The following is a 15,258-nucleotide window of genomic DNA, read 5'->3' as shown; positions in this document are numbered from 1 at the left end:
CCACTGTTGAGACCTCACTGACCAGGGGGTTAAGTGCCTAACCCAGTCTAGGCTTACCATGGTGCAACGTGTGCCAGTAGGGAGATAGCTGGATGAGAATAAAGCAGTGACTGAGAAACAGGACACAACAGAGAAAAGAAAACCAACCAAAAAAACAAATCAGGAAATTAAAAGGCCAAAAGTCAAAATAAATTTATTTTATTTAAAGCTCTACAGAAGCACTTCTATCTCTGGGGGTTGATAGTAAATTCTCTTCTGCAAGCACTGATTCTCAAAGGCACGAAATGGCTGCCAAGCTCTTACACACTGGAGAGGTAGGCAGATCTTCTCACAGCCCAGGCACCCAGATCTCAATGTGGATGCTACCTGCTTGCAGAGATACCTACATGCTATCTGCTTTTGTGGAGGTAGGATTCCTTTGATCCTGGAAGTCAGGGTGGAGGAGGAAGCATCTTTAGCTCAGCTCTGGGAACATATAAAATCACAGTACTTACAGATTACCCTTTGAATCAAGGGCTTGGTCCCTTCAGTTTATGGCTGTGTCACAGGAGCCAAGAAGATGGTGGGTATTCCACCTGGGCTGGGCAGAAAGCGCACCTGTCTGCTATTACAAAGATCCTCTTCAAAAGGGAGAATGTATTGCCTTCCTGGATCAGGCTGGATGGTCCTGACTGTGTTTTGAGCAAGATGGCACCACCTTGAGCTCTGCTTGACCTGATTTCCAAGCCAAGTGTGCTGTGATTTCTGGTTTGTCTCCTGTCCTCGATTTGCAGAGAAAAATCTTCCCTACCACAAGGTTTGGAGACAACAAACAAGAACAGTAATTTGAAATGCTGATCCTCACCCTTGGGGGAGGCACAAAGGTGAGAGGAGGAAGAGCTCCTTGCAGGAGTCATTTGTGCAGCAGGGAGAATTCTTGAGTGCGATCACATTGTCCAGCAGGCGTAAATAAGAGCAATCAGCAATGCCATGGCCACAGCAAGGGCAGCATTCTTGCGATTTTCCTTACGAAGCACACTCAGTTCTTTCTCTGGGAAACAAACAGAAGACTTGCCTGTGAAGGTTCTTCATGTTGCAGCTACATCTCCTTTCAAAACTCTCTTAGAAGCACAAAGCTACCTTGGCCACAGGCAAAAATTTTGGGAGCAGTATGCAAAGCTGCCAATTATGGGATATGCTGAATGGGAATTAACTACCCAAACTAGCAGGAACCCTTTCATTTGCTCTCATCCTGGCACTCGTCATAGCTGTGCTTGGGAATACTTCAGTGCCAGACCAGTTCCTGTTGGCAAATAACATTGCTGTAGGCATCTACTAAGGACAGACTGTCACTAGAATAATTGTTTGTCCCCTAAGAGAATGAAGGACACAGGAGGGCAGAGAGCTATTTCTGCTATCTTCTACATGTAACAGCGTGGTAGCTCCTTCTAGTGCTAAAATTTAAATACAACTGTGGCCACCTTTGAATGTCACAGACTCTGTTGCTTACACCTCAGAAGGATCAGTGTGGAAAAGGTCTGAACCTGGACACTCTTATTCTCTTGGGGTCTGAAGCTTTTTAGAGATAGGTTGCTTTCCCTCACCCTGCTTTACATAAGAACCACAGATGCAGAGAGAGGAAGACAGTGGCTACTTCAAGTGTGGAGTCTTGCCAATCTCCATTTCTGTCTGGTTCCCTTTACCAAAGATGAGAACCCCACTCTTGCTAGTTCTGTTCCACAAAACTTTGCTGGCTGGTACAGGCAAGCAGTGAGGCCTCCAGCCTTACACACTGCATGGCCAAACAGCAGTAAGTGTTTGGCAGGCAGGGTTGGGTGTGGACTGTCTCCAGAGAGACTGCTTTTGTTGCGGAGTTCATCGGCAGTGACTGCACAGGTTACTGCCTCTATAGTTTGCACAAGCAGCCTCCAGCAGTTCCCCAAGTGGTGTTGGTAATAAAAAGAGACTTTCAGCTGTTCTTTCTGCCCCCGTTCTTCACCTAATACAAGCATTCTCATGCAACCACAGAGCAATCTGCTTGAATCTGCAAGGCCACAAAGGAGATTACAGGGTCACATAAACTCATGCACAGCAGTGCCAGCTTAAACTGATGCTGGCAATGCCATTGTCAGCAGCTGCAGTTCATGGCCTCCAGTGCATCAGCTGGAATAAGGAAAGATTTAATCAGAGCTCATAGCAGTGATGTCACCATTAGGTGAGGCTGTTGCTGCTGTCTGAGCTGCTGTCAGACTGCTCTGCTGCTGCCATCACCGATGGCTGACTGCTGGCTGGTAAAAGGATGGCAGCAATTTTCAGTCTTCTGCTGTCTCTAGTGGTAGGCCCTTAGGGAACAGCTTTCAGGCTGTTTAAAGTAAATGTTAGTCTTCTGGAAACAGTCCTCTAACATGAGTTATAATTACAAATTTGCTGGCCATACCCCAGGTTTCAATGCTCTAGAGCTAAAAGAATACTTGTGCCTCTTCCCCTTGTGTGAGCTCTGGTGCCTGCACAGCTGCAGAGTACTGCCAAGCAGATAACACACTGATCAATACCAGGAGCCTGATGATGTCCCAAGCAGCATCTCTAGTGGCTGTCAAGTGTGGTATCTCAGAGGGACTCTAACTGTCTACAGCAGGACTTGCATCAAGGAAAGACCCTGGCTCTCTAGAACTGCAGGTAGCACATCAGTGTGAATTGCTATGCTCTTGTGCTGAGTGGCCCCATAAATTGATGCAGTAAGAACCTTCCCCAAGGAAGGTATGCTTTACTACATTCCTGATAGCACTTACCTTCTTGCCTAGCAAGCCTCTATTAGGGAAAAAAAAAAAGGTTGGGGGTAGGGATGTTAAAAGCTACTTGAGCCAATCTGTTAGCTATGATTATCTAAAGACTGGTAATTTGGGGTCTGTGGAAGGGGCATTTTCTCCCCTTCATTAGCTGATGCTTATTTTTTTTCCCTATGGTAGTACAGCTCAAGTAGGAGGATGCAGCCTCCTGTTATAGTATGCTGACTACATCTCCATTAGTCTAGCTCCCTTTGGTTGAATCTAAATTCAAAGGCAGAAGTCAGAGGTGGCAGGAGCTTGAAGACAAAGCTAAGCTGCAGCACTGATCCCATCCTGCCCAGAGGGACCATTTTTAATGAAGCTCTTACCATAGTTGTCAGCTTTGGTCATTAGTAAGTTTCTCTCTCTCTCCAGTGACTTTCTGTAATGAGAAGAGGAGTTCATTACCTGCGAGGCACAACACAGCCTATTTCTTTGCTTACATGATGGAAGAGAGACTGTCCCCACTGCTGGGGATATCTGCTCACAGAATGAGCCCCTCACCCCTCCCTGTGGAAGGGTGACAGTTTAGAAGTACCCAGTTGTGCAAGAGAAGAGATGCAGCATTTTAGATTATTTTTTCCTTCCCCCAAACTGCTTCCTATCTCTCCTTTCAGGAGAGCAGTGTAGGCAAACAGCTAGAAAGGGCTCTTGGATCAGTCCCCTACTCTAGTTCCCCCCAGGTGAGGCAGGAAGTTCTCACACAGCTGTGGGATGAGGTGGGGTCCCTATATGCTCTCTGGAGGATCCTGCCCCTCCACCACATCTGGCTTAGTGCTGGAACAGTAATTCTTCTCACCATTTGAAGCTGGGATCCCTTTGTCAGAGGTATCCAATTTACAGAAATTGGCGAACTCAAAAAAACAAGCTGAATCCAAGCCCAGTACCAACCAGTTATTAGACTTAAGACTCATAATAACAGTAAAGACGAAGTCAGGCCAACCCAGCCCTTGTCTTAAACTGCACAAGATAATTAATTGATATACAGTATAAAATATAAACCCAAAACAAAATTCCTGAAAGCAGCAGTGTTTCCATTATGGCAGTGAGGACACAGTCAGTCTTTTCAGACTGTGCACATAAATAAACATGCACTAACAAATTATCTCCTCATTCAGAGAAGGCAGCAAGTGTACCAGAGTTTGTTGTTCCCCTTGGGGCACAGCAAGAACAACCTGTAGGAGGAAAGAGATCCAAATCTATGTATACAGCTAGTTAAGGGAGGGCAAGAAAGCAAGCTATGTCAGGAGCAGCAGGAAAGGGCTCTTAAAGAAAACTGGGGAAAGGCAAGGTGGAGAGCAGCCAGGAGGAAGTGAGAAGATAGATTTACCAACATGACTGAGCTGCTACTTAGAAACTTGCCTTGTGAAGAGAGTCAAGGGAAGCAGCTTTGAGAATGAGACATGAAGAAACCATGACAACTGAACTTCAAAGTGGGAAAGCAGAGCTCCTCTTTGTGTGCTATGCACTGAATTGATAATTTTGATCACGGTACCTTCCCTCCAGGGTTTTTCAAAGGGTCTGGGATAGGACAATGGAAGTTCTGTTTCTATTTCCATAGAAGCTGTAAAATTCATAGGAGGCCCCAAGAATCCCAATTCATAATTCTTTGCTCTAGGCCCTATATTTCAGGCAGAAACCATTAAATATCCCATCCTGTCAAGTTATCATAACTGTAGGTTTAGTTGTTGGCCACCTAAGTACCAGATAAAGAATACAGACAGTAAACAAGGAGAATTTAGGCCAGAAAAGGATTGCTGAGATGAGAGGCAGGAGGAGACAGGACCCTGTCTAAATATGGAGGGGGATATAAAACTCCTGTAAAGGAGGACAGGGGAGTGCAAAGGAGAGTTTAACAAAGAAGTTAAAGTGAGCCTGGTAAGTATCAGGGGATGGAGACATCACTATTGCTATGATCATTTCTAATGGGGTTCTAGAGGACAGTATTGTAGAGCAAGCACCAGGATCATCAGTAGTACTCCCTGGGCCTATGATTGAGCTTCCCAGCCTTTTTTTGCGAGGAGCAGAGCAGTAGGATGCTAGTGACTGAAAAAATGTCCTCAAGCAGAGAGATTTGAGAATCAAGTGGGAGACCAAAGATCTCTTGCTTCATACTCAAGAGAATAGCAGGTTCTGCCTGTGTTTGCTACAAAAAATCCAGGCCAAAGTCCTTGCTTGAGTCCCAGCTCTAGAAGCCAACAGTTGCTGCCTCTACAGCAGCCACAGGTTTCAGGGGAATTGTCCCTCTTAGCTTTCCCAAGAAAAGCCAGTGTGTCAATACATCCAGACACATTAGCAACGCAGGCACAGATATTTTCCCTCAGCTGCTTCTGCAGCTGGATCCCAGCCTGGTTTGGCCCTCAGTAGTAGTTGCTGCACATCTCTCTGATTGAATTTGGGTGCCTTCAGCAAGGCTTGAGCAGCAGTGTGCAGAAAACCTTTGCCAGACTCACAGAGCAGGTTGGTAACAGGCCAGGAGCCAGGTCTGCAAATGAACTGGCAAGTTTGAGGCACTACTTGTCTGGTTGTGGCACAGGCTGGAGTCAGGCTGTTAATAAATTACAGCTCGCTCTCTATATTATTGCATTTCTCACAGGGGCAAGTTCCCCAAGAAAGCTCCAAGCTGGGGGAAAAGAGTCTTGTCATGGGGAAATCACACATTCTGACCCCTTCAAGAGCCCTTGCTTGGTCCTACAGCAGGATGGCAGCTAGCTGAAGTGCACAGACAGAGCTGTGAAAGGAGCTGGTCAGCAGTACCTTCCTTCGGGGCTGAGCTTCTCCCTGCGCAGCTTAAGATCCACCTCTTCCATGCTCTGTCTGCAGCGTGCCAGCTTCTCCTCCAATCCATCAATCTGAAAAACACACACCAGTCACTGTCATTTCTTCTCCCAGCTTACAAGGAACCATTCCCACTCAGATGGTGGCAGCTCAGCCACTCCACCTTCTTCCTCCCCAAATCAAGGGAAGAACCCCGTATCTCTGTAGAGATCACAGCACAGAGAGCTCATCATCTCCCAGATCAGCCTGTATTCTAGCCCAGACAACGGTAACATCATCATCCCAGACACACCCAAGCCAGCCCTGACACTGCCTATTGTGTGGCTGGCCAGCACTCTTTTGCTAGGATCTGATCCTGTTCCAGGCTGTTCTAGTTTCTTTGCGTGTAGGTCCACAATTAGAGGATAAAAGAGAGACACTGGCCTAAACCAAAGCCTGAAGGACAAGGTCTTCATTTAGCCCTGTGAATGGATGTAGAAATTCATGGGATGTGACTACAAAGCTGTCTGGTTGGGTGAAGAGGGAACAAAAGGATACCTACAGTCTCTTACCCAACTGCATCTACAACAGCACAGGAATCTGCACAGTATGCTCGAGAGCATTTGCCACTGCCTCCTTCAACCTGTACCAAGTGTTGGCAGCAACATATTTCTGTGCAGAAAAACGTTGGTTAGCTCATTGTGTCTCTTCATCAAGTATCCCAACAGCCTGAGTCTTCCTGTGGAGGGGCGTAACCACAGAGGGTTGATTTCCTTGTGTGCAAACAGACTGCCCAGGAGGGAATCCCACCATGGGCAGCAGTTCTGGGAATTATTCCTCTCTTCTGCCTGGCAACCACAGCCTAGACATCTTGAGGAAAACTTTATCTTTCAACCTTGCTTCCAGCAGGGAACCAATGGGACTAATCAGGTAACATGAACACAACAACCTACCTGAAAGAAAACAGCCTTGGTGCACTGAGGTGGCAGTGACCTCTCTTTTGAGCTACTTAGTGCAACACTCCTGCTGTGCCTGGTTCTCCAGGGAAGGCCAAAGCTGGCAGCATGGCCTCTTTGTGGTGGGAGTGTTCTCCAGACGCTAAGAGGGAGCAGAGTCCTGGTTAAAGGTGGAATGAGCTGCCTGGACTCCAGCCTCAGAGACAGCCCAGAGCACAAACACACTCATAAACAGTAATAAGGAAAACAAAATCAAAGGTAGCGATCCCTAATTATTGCTGCTTTGGGATCAGCTCTGTTCTGATCAGCTCCTGTTAATGAGCTCATTAACAATCTCACACCTTCTGCTCAGGAAAGGCAGGCAAGCATTATAACTAAGCAGGACGAGAGAGAAGAGGCTTGACATAAAGCAGACCATGAAAAGAAGTTTAACCAGTCAGTTAAATAGGCTGGAAGGAGCACAGCAGAGCTGGGGAGGGGGACACATATTGGAAAGCTCAAATAAATCTTTGATTTATCAGATAGTAATTTCAAAGTCCTGGGTTATTAGGAAACTCTGCCAGTGCTGTTGAGATGCCAAACTCCCCAGAGGCACATGCACAGCTTCCTGAGCCCAAGGGGAGCACCAAGGCATATCACCTGATCCCAAAGCTCAGGGAATAGCACTTCTGTGTTTGACAATGCTTGGGTTTGCCTGGATGAGGGTAGTTGTCCTCCTCCATTCCCAGCTGCGCCAGTTAAGAATGTTAACTCCAGCTGCTCATTGCTATGTCATCCACTACAACTCAGTCAGCATGATGCATTGCCCCAGTCTGCTTCAGGGCCAAGGAAGGACTTCACCCAGGCCAGCTCTGACCACACTTATCAGCAAGTTAATTTAATAGCAGAGTGCAGTAGAGCAGAGGTGGGGTGTTGGTCCAGTCAAATTTAAGAATTACCATCTCCCTCACCAGTTCCTATCATTTGCAAATGGCTGTTTCTGCTCCCTTAGCTGTTGGAAGCCCTTCCATGCACACACAGCAAAAGATGCTTCAGGGTGTGTTAGCTGGCTCCTCCTTAGCCAGTTAACTTATTACAGTGCACCATGGCTGCTCTGGATATACATTTAAAAATACTGCTAAATAATATGTTAATGAATTAATTAGTTAGTCAGCTGCCAACACCACCACTAAATTATCCATGCCACTGCACTCCTATCCTCTCCTCCAGAACTGCTCCTCCTGCTCAGTTTGCAGTTGCTGTCACTGTACATTCTCTGCCCATACTTCCCTCATTCATAAGACTTAACAAGAGTATATTCTGCTCAACTTTGTCAGTGCTTTGACTTTCTGCTGACTAAAAATCTCCAGATTCCACATAATACTTTAAAGTTTCAACTGGTTTTACTGCTCTTAAATCAAAACCCAGGTTTGGGTCCCCTGCTGGAGAGCAATAATTTGCTAATAAAACACATGCCCTGAAACTGCACCATCAGCTGTGCTGAGCTGGGGGCACAAGGGACAAAAAAATAATCAGAAAAAAAAAAAGGCAAGGAAGGAGGAACAGATTGCTGAATGAACAAAATACTTTTCTTTCAGAATCTCACTGCTTCTTTTCTTCTGGCTAGTCTGGGTTATTAGGGGTTCTAAGAAAGGACAAGAGTGAGGATTCACAGATGCTGTCCATTCACTGTGCCCCAGTTTTCCTACTTATAAATTAAGACAATATAATCTGCTTCCTGAAGGCAGCTCATTTGAGTAAGAAGCCTCAGACATCGACCCAAACTATGGGCAGAGCACTATCTTGGTATGTCAGTGCCATTGCCTTGCTTGGCATTTAGGATCTGCTCCTGGAAGCCAGGAGTCTCTTGCCAACTCAGCCATCCAGGTAACTCTTCACTGCAGGACGGAAGACAGAAACAGAAAATAAGCACAGGGAAAAATCAGAGTAATGCCTGGGAACTACTGATTACTCTCTGGGCTGCTGAGGAAACTCCTTGGGGGGCCATAGTCTGTAAAACTGTAGCACAAGAAAATCTGTAGAGCTTTGGCATCATTCCCTGCTGCAGCTAGCTCTCCAGGACAGCCATCCTAGAAGCAGATGCTTCTATCTGAGCTTGCTGTGGATGGAAAGCTCTCCCCCTCCTACTAAATAACACGAGGTTAGTAGGTGTATGTACCTGGGCACACTGGAAGCCTGCAGGAAAACAAAGAGCCAAGCTCGCTTAGCTGAACCACCCCTGCACTTCACACTGCCTTATCTTTTTAGTGGCAATCTCAGCACAGTGCCTCCTAAGTTGCAAAGATGAACCCTTCCTCCTTTCAGCTCTCCTTTCCTTGAAGGGGATCCTCGGGGACTGAGCTGAAATGCAGCAAGCAGAAAGCTCACATGACAACTCCTCGGGTTCACACAGATGGTAGCAGGGACACAGGACTTCATTCACAGCAACAGCTTTAAGTAGTTCCAGTTAAAAATGGGGAGTGAAATGTGCTTCACATCCAGGCAGCAGATCTGAGCACACAGAGCTGCCCTTCTGAAGCTCCTCAGGAGACGCTCCAGAAAGTCAAGTCCCAGCAGCTTTGGATGCACTCAGGGATCTAAGACCAGATGCCTCCTTGGCTCCACAGGTATGACAAGGCATTCAGGTATTTTTATTGAAGTCTGGCAACGCTTGCTCGTGATCTGGAAACCTTTTTAAACCAGAGAGACCTGGAATGGATTTCAACCCAAACTGACTTACATGCTTATTACAGATTCCATTTGTTGGGACCATCTTGGGCAGGGAGCCCAAAATGCCTCACATAAAGGCAGAGACAAAGAAGTGAAAAAGAAGCAGCTTTGCTTATAGAATTGAGCTGAATCCCATTTAATACATTTTGTAATGAATTAATGAAAGCTTTCTTTCCAGCAGAAAGGCTAAAAGCGCTTTTCAAGAACTGGCCTCCACCCTCTGTTTTTATGAATTCCCTAATTAAGATACTGGCAAAGAGCCATATCACACATTCGTCGACATCCAACAGCATTAGGTAATGAGGTTTTTGTCTTCTGACCCTCATAAAACAGATCAAAGCCAACTGAAGAGGTGGGGGCAAAGAAAAAACCCTTTCCTGAGCAGTCTTTACATGCCTTGTCACCTGCCAGCACACTTGAGCTGTTCTTTCATGGAAGAATTAATGGTTCCTGCATCCACAAATTTGGCTAGATTATTAAAATCAGTCCAGCAGAGACAAATTTTGTTTAAATTCAAGAGCTAACTTGCAGTTCATGGACACGCTTCCATTTTCTCCATGCTCTTGGAATAATTTTGCATGCTGGAAAATCATTTCACAGACATTCCGCCCACAGCATGCTTGGAAATATTTACCAGATAAGCTAGTAACAGCAGAGGATGATCCACCAGCAAAGTCCAAGATGACTCCTGCAGAACAACCCTGTGTGTTGCTAAAGGAGAAAAGGCTGGATCCTACCTGCACCTCCTCCTTCAGCCTTGCAGGGACCATCTCGTTAACCAGGGTCCTGCCTGAGCCCAGAGCAGGACAGCACACAGACCTGACCCACAGATTTTTGAATGTGAGTAAAAACTGTGTTGGCCTTTCCCCTACTCTTTATGCTCTGTCATAGACACTGATCAGCCATTGCCCTGTCAGAAGCAGCAACGCATGTAACAATAGTTTCTACAAACACACACCTGACATTTTGCAGCCCAGGTACTGCCCGAGTGCAGGTGTTCTCCTTGCATTTAATGCCCTTTTCTGCCTCAGTGATTTTTTTTCAGTTGTTGCCTGAGCCCCAAGTATATTTTTAATGGCTACAACATCCTCTGGCAAGAAGTCTCACAGCAGATTATGGGAAAAACCAACCCCTCCTGTTTGTTCTGAGCTTGTCAGCTGCTGGTTTCATTTGATAGCCCTAACTTTGTATTGATAGCATATGTTTGTTTAAAGCCACAAATAGCATGCAGAGGATATAGACCTATATTGGGTCCCTTGCAGTCATGTTTTCCAACTTAAAAGGACCTGGAATGCTTGGTAGTTTCTTGAATAGAAGTTTTCCACACCTTTGGTCATCCATGTCACTCTCTTGAGTTAATTCCATTTTCACTATTTTGGTACAAAATGGACCAGTCTTGCCAGTTTCATTTTCCTGCTGAGTGTCCTCAAGAAAGTCCTATGCAGCTCAGCATTGTCAATAGGGCTGCCTATCAAAAGGCTACAGCTATGTGAAAGGAGAAGTGGCATGAACTTGAACCACCACAACATTATGGAGACACATTTACATCTGTTTAAACCAGATTATATCAATTACATCTGCAATTTGTAAGTGCAAGCAAATCTGATAAGTGTCCATCTAGAAAATTGCATTCATTTAGCATCATGACTTCAGTTAAACAAGCATGACTCTGCCTAGATGAGGCCTTTCAAAGCTAGTCATGCATCACGTCATATTAGGACTCATTTGAAAAGTTTTCCTTACAATCCTAACAGCTCAGAAGGTAGTACTGAACAGAATAAAAGTTTAAATTATGAAACAAGTATCTTGGTCCTCATGCAAACTGAAACACAGCCCTCTCTTCCTGTGGCTTAAAGGGAGATTTTTCTTTCTTCCTCCATAATTCCTCTTCAGTACTGTTCTCATCATTGCAAGTGGAAAGAATTTTATCTTGTAGTAGTGTCTTTGCACTAAGAAATTTTCACCTGTAACACACCAAAAAAGCGTAGTTCTACAATCCTTTCAAAACTAGTATGTTCCATGATGAAAACTTCTAAAAAAAACCCCCAAAACTAATCGAAAGTTACTACAATTCCTCAAACACTTTGCAAGAATTTTCTGTGGCACCTAAAAATCAGTCCCTTTTCATTCTGTGAACAGCAGGTTCCTACAGGCTGAGCCTTTTTGCCACCTCTCTTTTTGTAAGGTAGACCCTACCATCTCTACTCTTCTTGTCTGCCACCTCTCAAACCACAACCACAAAAAAAATTGCTATTCAACTCTCCCTGCTAGGCTCACCAAAGGAAGCTTGGACAGTCAGCACACCCCTCTGGACTCCCTTTGGTGGTTATATTTGGGTTAGAGTGCCCAGAACTGTTTGCCTAATGAAAGTCTAACCAATGAAACAGACCAGAAAACTATAAACGGAACTTCCACTCCACACAGCAGGATGAGAGGGGATCTCATCATTTCATATCTTAAAGGTGGGCGTCAAGAGGATGGTGCCAGACTCTTTTCAGTGGTGCCCAGAGACAGGATGAGGAGCCATAAACTAAAACACAGGAAGTTCCACATCAACACAAGGAAGAACTTCTTTCCACTGAAGGTGGCAGAGCACTGGAACAGGCTGCTCAGGAAGGCTGTGGGGTCTCCCTCTGGAGACATTCAAAATATACCTGGTTATGTTCCTGTGTGACCTGCTCTAGGTGACCCTGCCTTGGCAAGGGGCTTAGATGAGATGATACCCAGAGGTCCCTTCCAGCCCAAAGGATTCTGTGACACTCACCTTTATATTACTAGCTGATGACACATATATGACAAGCCCTGCCATTTCCCTGGCCTTTCTAGTCTGGTTACCTTGGTCTGTTGTGCATGAAAAGGCTTCAGGACAGAGAGGTGACCAGTGAGATTCACTGAATCAATTCTGCCCCATTTCAGCTATTTGTGAGGAACGTTCAGGATTTACTGTCCCCACATGATCCACAACCCATGGACTTGAACTATGGGCTCTCCACTGCCTCCTCCAAGTCAGTCCAGACAGCACTGTTCAGTGCAGGAGCCAGAAAGATGTATGCTTCAGAGACCTTAACTAACACGACTCAGATTGTTAACAGAAATACAAATTTTCAACAGAGCTTACCAGCAGCCCTCCTGCCACCCAGGAGATCATAGAATGGGTAAGGTTTGGAGGGACCACAGTGGGTCATCTGCTCCAACCTCCCTGCTCAAGAAGAGTCATTCTTGAGCACATGGCACAGGTGGAATCTCCAGTGAGGGAGAGAAAGACAAAACACTCAAGCACAACAATAAAAAGGCAGCTTTAGAAGGGAGGCATGCTCTTAAAACCCAGCCTTTCCCCTTTCTCCTCGCTGTGGTTCACAGACCCCTCACACGCTGGTTCACCACTGGGCTCCTCTCAAGAAGCAGCAGCACACGGCTGACTTCCAGCGCCGCACACACACACCGGGCTGGGGGCCACGGCCGGCCGTAGCACCCCCACGGCCACACACACCCACCGCCCCTCCCGGCACTGGCTCAAGGGCTCGGCGGGAGCAAGGACACCACGTGCCATCGTTCAAGGCCGACATTAAGGATGCGGCTCCAAGCCCCCCACTAGCCCGGCCGCGACAGCGGCCACCGCCCACCCCCTCACCTCCCAGGCCACGCTCGGCCCCGCTCGCCGCCTGCCCATGGTCCAGCCCCGCCCGGCCGCGCATGCGCAGGGCCGCCCCGCGCACCACCGCCCTGGTGCGGAGCCGCGCTGTGGGGCGGGCGGGTGCCATGTTAGGGAGGGTGCTGCTGCCCGCCCGCTCCGACGGGGCCACCGGCCCCCGCCCTGGGTCTGGCCCTGCGAGCCCTCTCGGCGTGGTTCCGACACAGCCGAGGGCGAGCTGCAGCCAGAGCGGTGCCTCCCGCGTTGTGCCAGTGCTGCCCGCATCCTGCTCTGCCCTGTCTAGTGGTATCGGATGAGGGATGGCTGGGGGAGCCAGCAGGCTGGGGAGCTGAGGTGGGACTTCTTGGTCATGCCTGGTCTTGCCTCTCCACCCCTCAAAGACCCCGGCTCCCTCGGGTGCTGTCAGTCTGGGCAGATCCGAAGTGGTCAGTTAGTTTTCCCACAAGCAGAGCCAGCGCATTCCTGGCCCCTCCAGACCAGGTCGTGTAGTGCTGGGTAGTGGGGAATCTCTCAGGCAGAAGGCAGCCTCGGAAACACAAGGCAAACCCAGGACGGCTGCTTTACAGAGTGTTAGGATAACAGAATTTTTTTGGACATCAGGAGGAATTTCTTCACAGAAAGTGTTGTCCAACATTGGACAGGGAGGTGGTGAAGTCACTATCCCTGGAGGTGTTTAGGAAAAGACGACGTGGAACACAGTGTCATGGTCTCGTTGACATGGTGGTGTTCCATCAGGTTGGACTCAAATGGTCTCAGAGGTCTTTTCCAACCTAATTGATTCTGTTCTTGTGTCGTTCAGATTGTCCTTGGGGCTTCCTACTCAAACACTAGCTTTGTGCTAAAGCAGCTGAGGAAAAGCCGGCTGTGTGATCTACCTGGGGACAGCACTTTGTGCATGCCAGCCAGTTCATTGTAAGATGCTAATCATGATGTTACATATGCATGACAACTCTTGTTCTGACCAAGAAAGCTTTTTATGAAACACTGCTATCTTGTATTTAAAAAAAAAGCAACACCACTGAAATGCATCTGTCTTCAGGGTAGGACATGGCTGCTACATGAGAGAGTAGCAGAGCTATTTGCTGGCAAAAAAGGAAGGCTAGGCAGCAGCAACGTTTATTAGACATACAGACTGAAGTTTCATTTTGACTAAATACCCTCTGCTGACTGAAATTTTGCTAGAATAGCGGGAGTGCAGATGCCTGTCGTAGAAGCAGTGATAATACTGATAACTAATTAGTGTGTTTCATCTTTCTTTAAAACACCTCCCCCCCCCTTCACTTTTACTATGTGAGGTGGCATGTGTTGGTAACAGCATCACTCTCATTTTATGTCTGGAGAAATGAGGGACAGCTGTACTCTTTTCTGCTTCCCAATGTGGTACTTGACTCCATGTAACAGAGTCTATACTTCTGAACCCAAAGGAGCCAGAACTCCCACCTCCAAATGGAGACACTGTGAGATAACTGCTTTCCAAGCAGAAGCAGCTCAGTCAGAAGGCAATAAAGAAGCTGAGTAGGACCCAGCCAGCAGCCCTGGGGAAGCACAGCACCAGGGGGAGGGAGAAAATGTAAAAGAGGGAGAATGTTATTTTTTTCCCCCCCTCTTAGACAGAAGACTTGATTAGTGAGTGTAAATAGAATCTAAAAATGCATAGAGGTTTGAAGAAACCCATCTGTTATGGTTTACAGTTGGCTGAAATAGCCATTACTTCAACAGAAAGCATTTTCTCCTTCACAAAGGTGAGTATTGATTCAGGGGAGGACTGTCAATTCTCACATACACTTCGCCACAGAGAGACGAACGTATGCTATTTTGCGGGGAGACGACTGTGACCTTTGTTGTCACATCTTTTGGGAAGACAGAAAAGGGGAACTGGTTCCTCCCTCATAAGCAAAACCACCATTCTCACCATTGCAAGCAGCAGTTTTCAATTCGTGTATTAGTCCTCCTGGCACTCCTGAATCCATCAAGCTGATAACCTGATTATGCCTGTTATCTGATCTTGTGTCTCCTGGTTCTGCCCTCAGCTGACACCTTCTCTTCATCCATCCATCCCTGTTATGTCTTCATTTCCTATTGTACTAGTTTGAAAACAAACTAGTGGGAGACACCAAGTCAGAATAACAATTTAATAGGGAAATAAAAGGAGCGGGGAAGAAAAAATAAAGGCGGATAACACTGGGTTAAACTGACAGAGTTAGGATACAACCTGGCACCCTGTTAGGCAGGGTGGTGGTAGCAGTCTGGTAGAATGGTGGCTGCAGTCCTCCCGAAGCTGCGATCCTGTAGAAAAAGGATCTGTTCCCCCTCAGAAGGTCCAGTGGGAGCTGTGTAACTCCTGTCCTCTAGAAATCCAGTGGGAAGGTTGTCTCTGGTG

The 15,258-nt window shown here is 46.8% G+C and overlaps 1 protein-coding gene across 1 annotated transcript; it reads right to left on the bottom strand.

The window, feature by feature from the left end:
• Nucleotides 1–182: 182 nt before the first annotated feature.
• CCDC167 (coiled-coil domain containing 167) lies at nucleotides 183–12,949 on the bottom strand. The gene is made up of 4 exons (XM_042022946.1): nucleotides 12,858–12,949; nucleotides 5,562–5,656; nucleotides 3,134–3,186; nucleotides 183–1,030 (listed from the first exon to the last, which is right to left on the bottom strand). Exons 1-4 carry the CDS (start codon nucleotides 12,894–12,896, stop codon nucleotides 927–929), a joined length of 291 nt encoding a protein of 96 aa, XP_041878880.1. The 5' UTR covers nucleotides 12,897–12,949; the 3' UTR covers nucleotides 183–926.
• Nucleotides 12,950–15,258: the final 2,309 nt, after the last annotated feature.

Source organism: Corvus kubaryi, unplaced genomic scaffold, assembly GCF_017639235.1.
Source record: "Corvus kubaryi isolate FWS band 111438036 unplaced genomic scaffold, C.kubaryi_AGA036_p1.0 37232, whole genome shotgun sequence".
Classification (NCBI taxonomy): domain Eukaryota; kingdom Metazoa; phylum Chordata; class Aves; order Passeriformes; family Corvidae; genus Corvus; species Corvus kubaryi.
Note: the sequence above shows the minus strand (reverse complement) of the source record. Positions and strands in the feature narration are given on the sequence as shown.

Coding starts and splice junctions, on each gene's coding strand:
- CCDC167 (XM_042022946.1), bottom strand. CDS start 12,896: ATGGGCAGGCGGCGAGCGGGGCCGAGCGTGGCCTGGGAG. Junction 5,657..12,857: donor GGCCGAGCGTGGCCTGGGAG/GTGAGGGGGTGG, acceptor TGTGTTTTTCAG/ATTGATGGATTGGAGGAGAA. Junction 1,031..3,133: donor GACCAAAGCTGACAACTATG/GTAAGAGCTTCA, acceptor TTTGTTTCCCAG/AGAAAGAACTGAGTGTGCTT.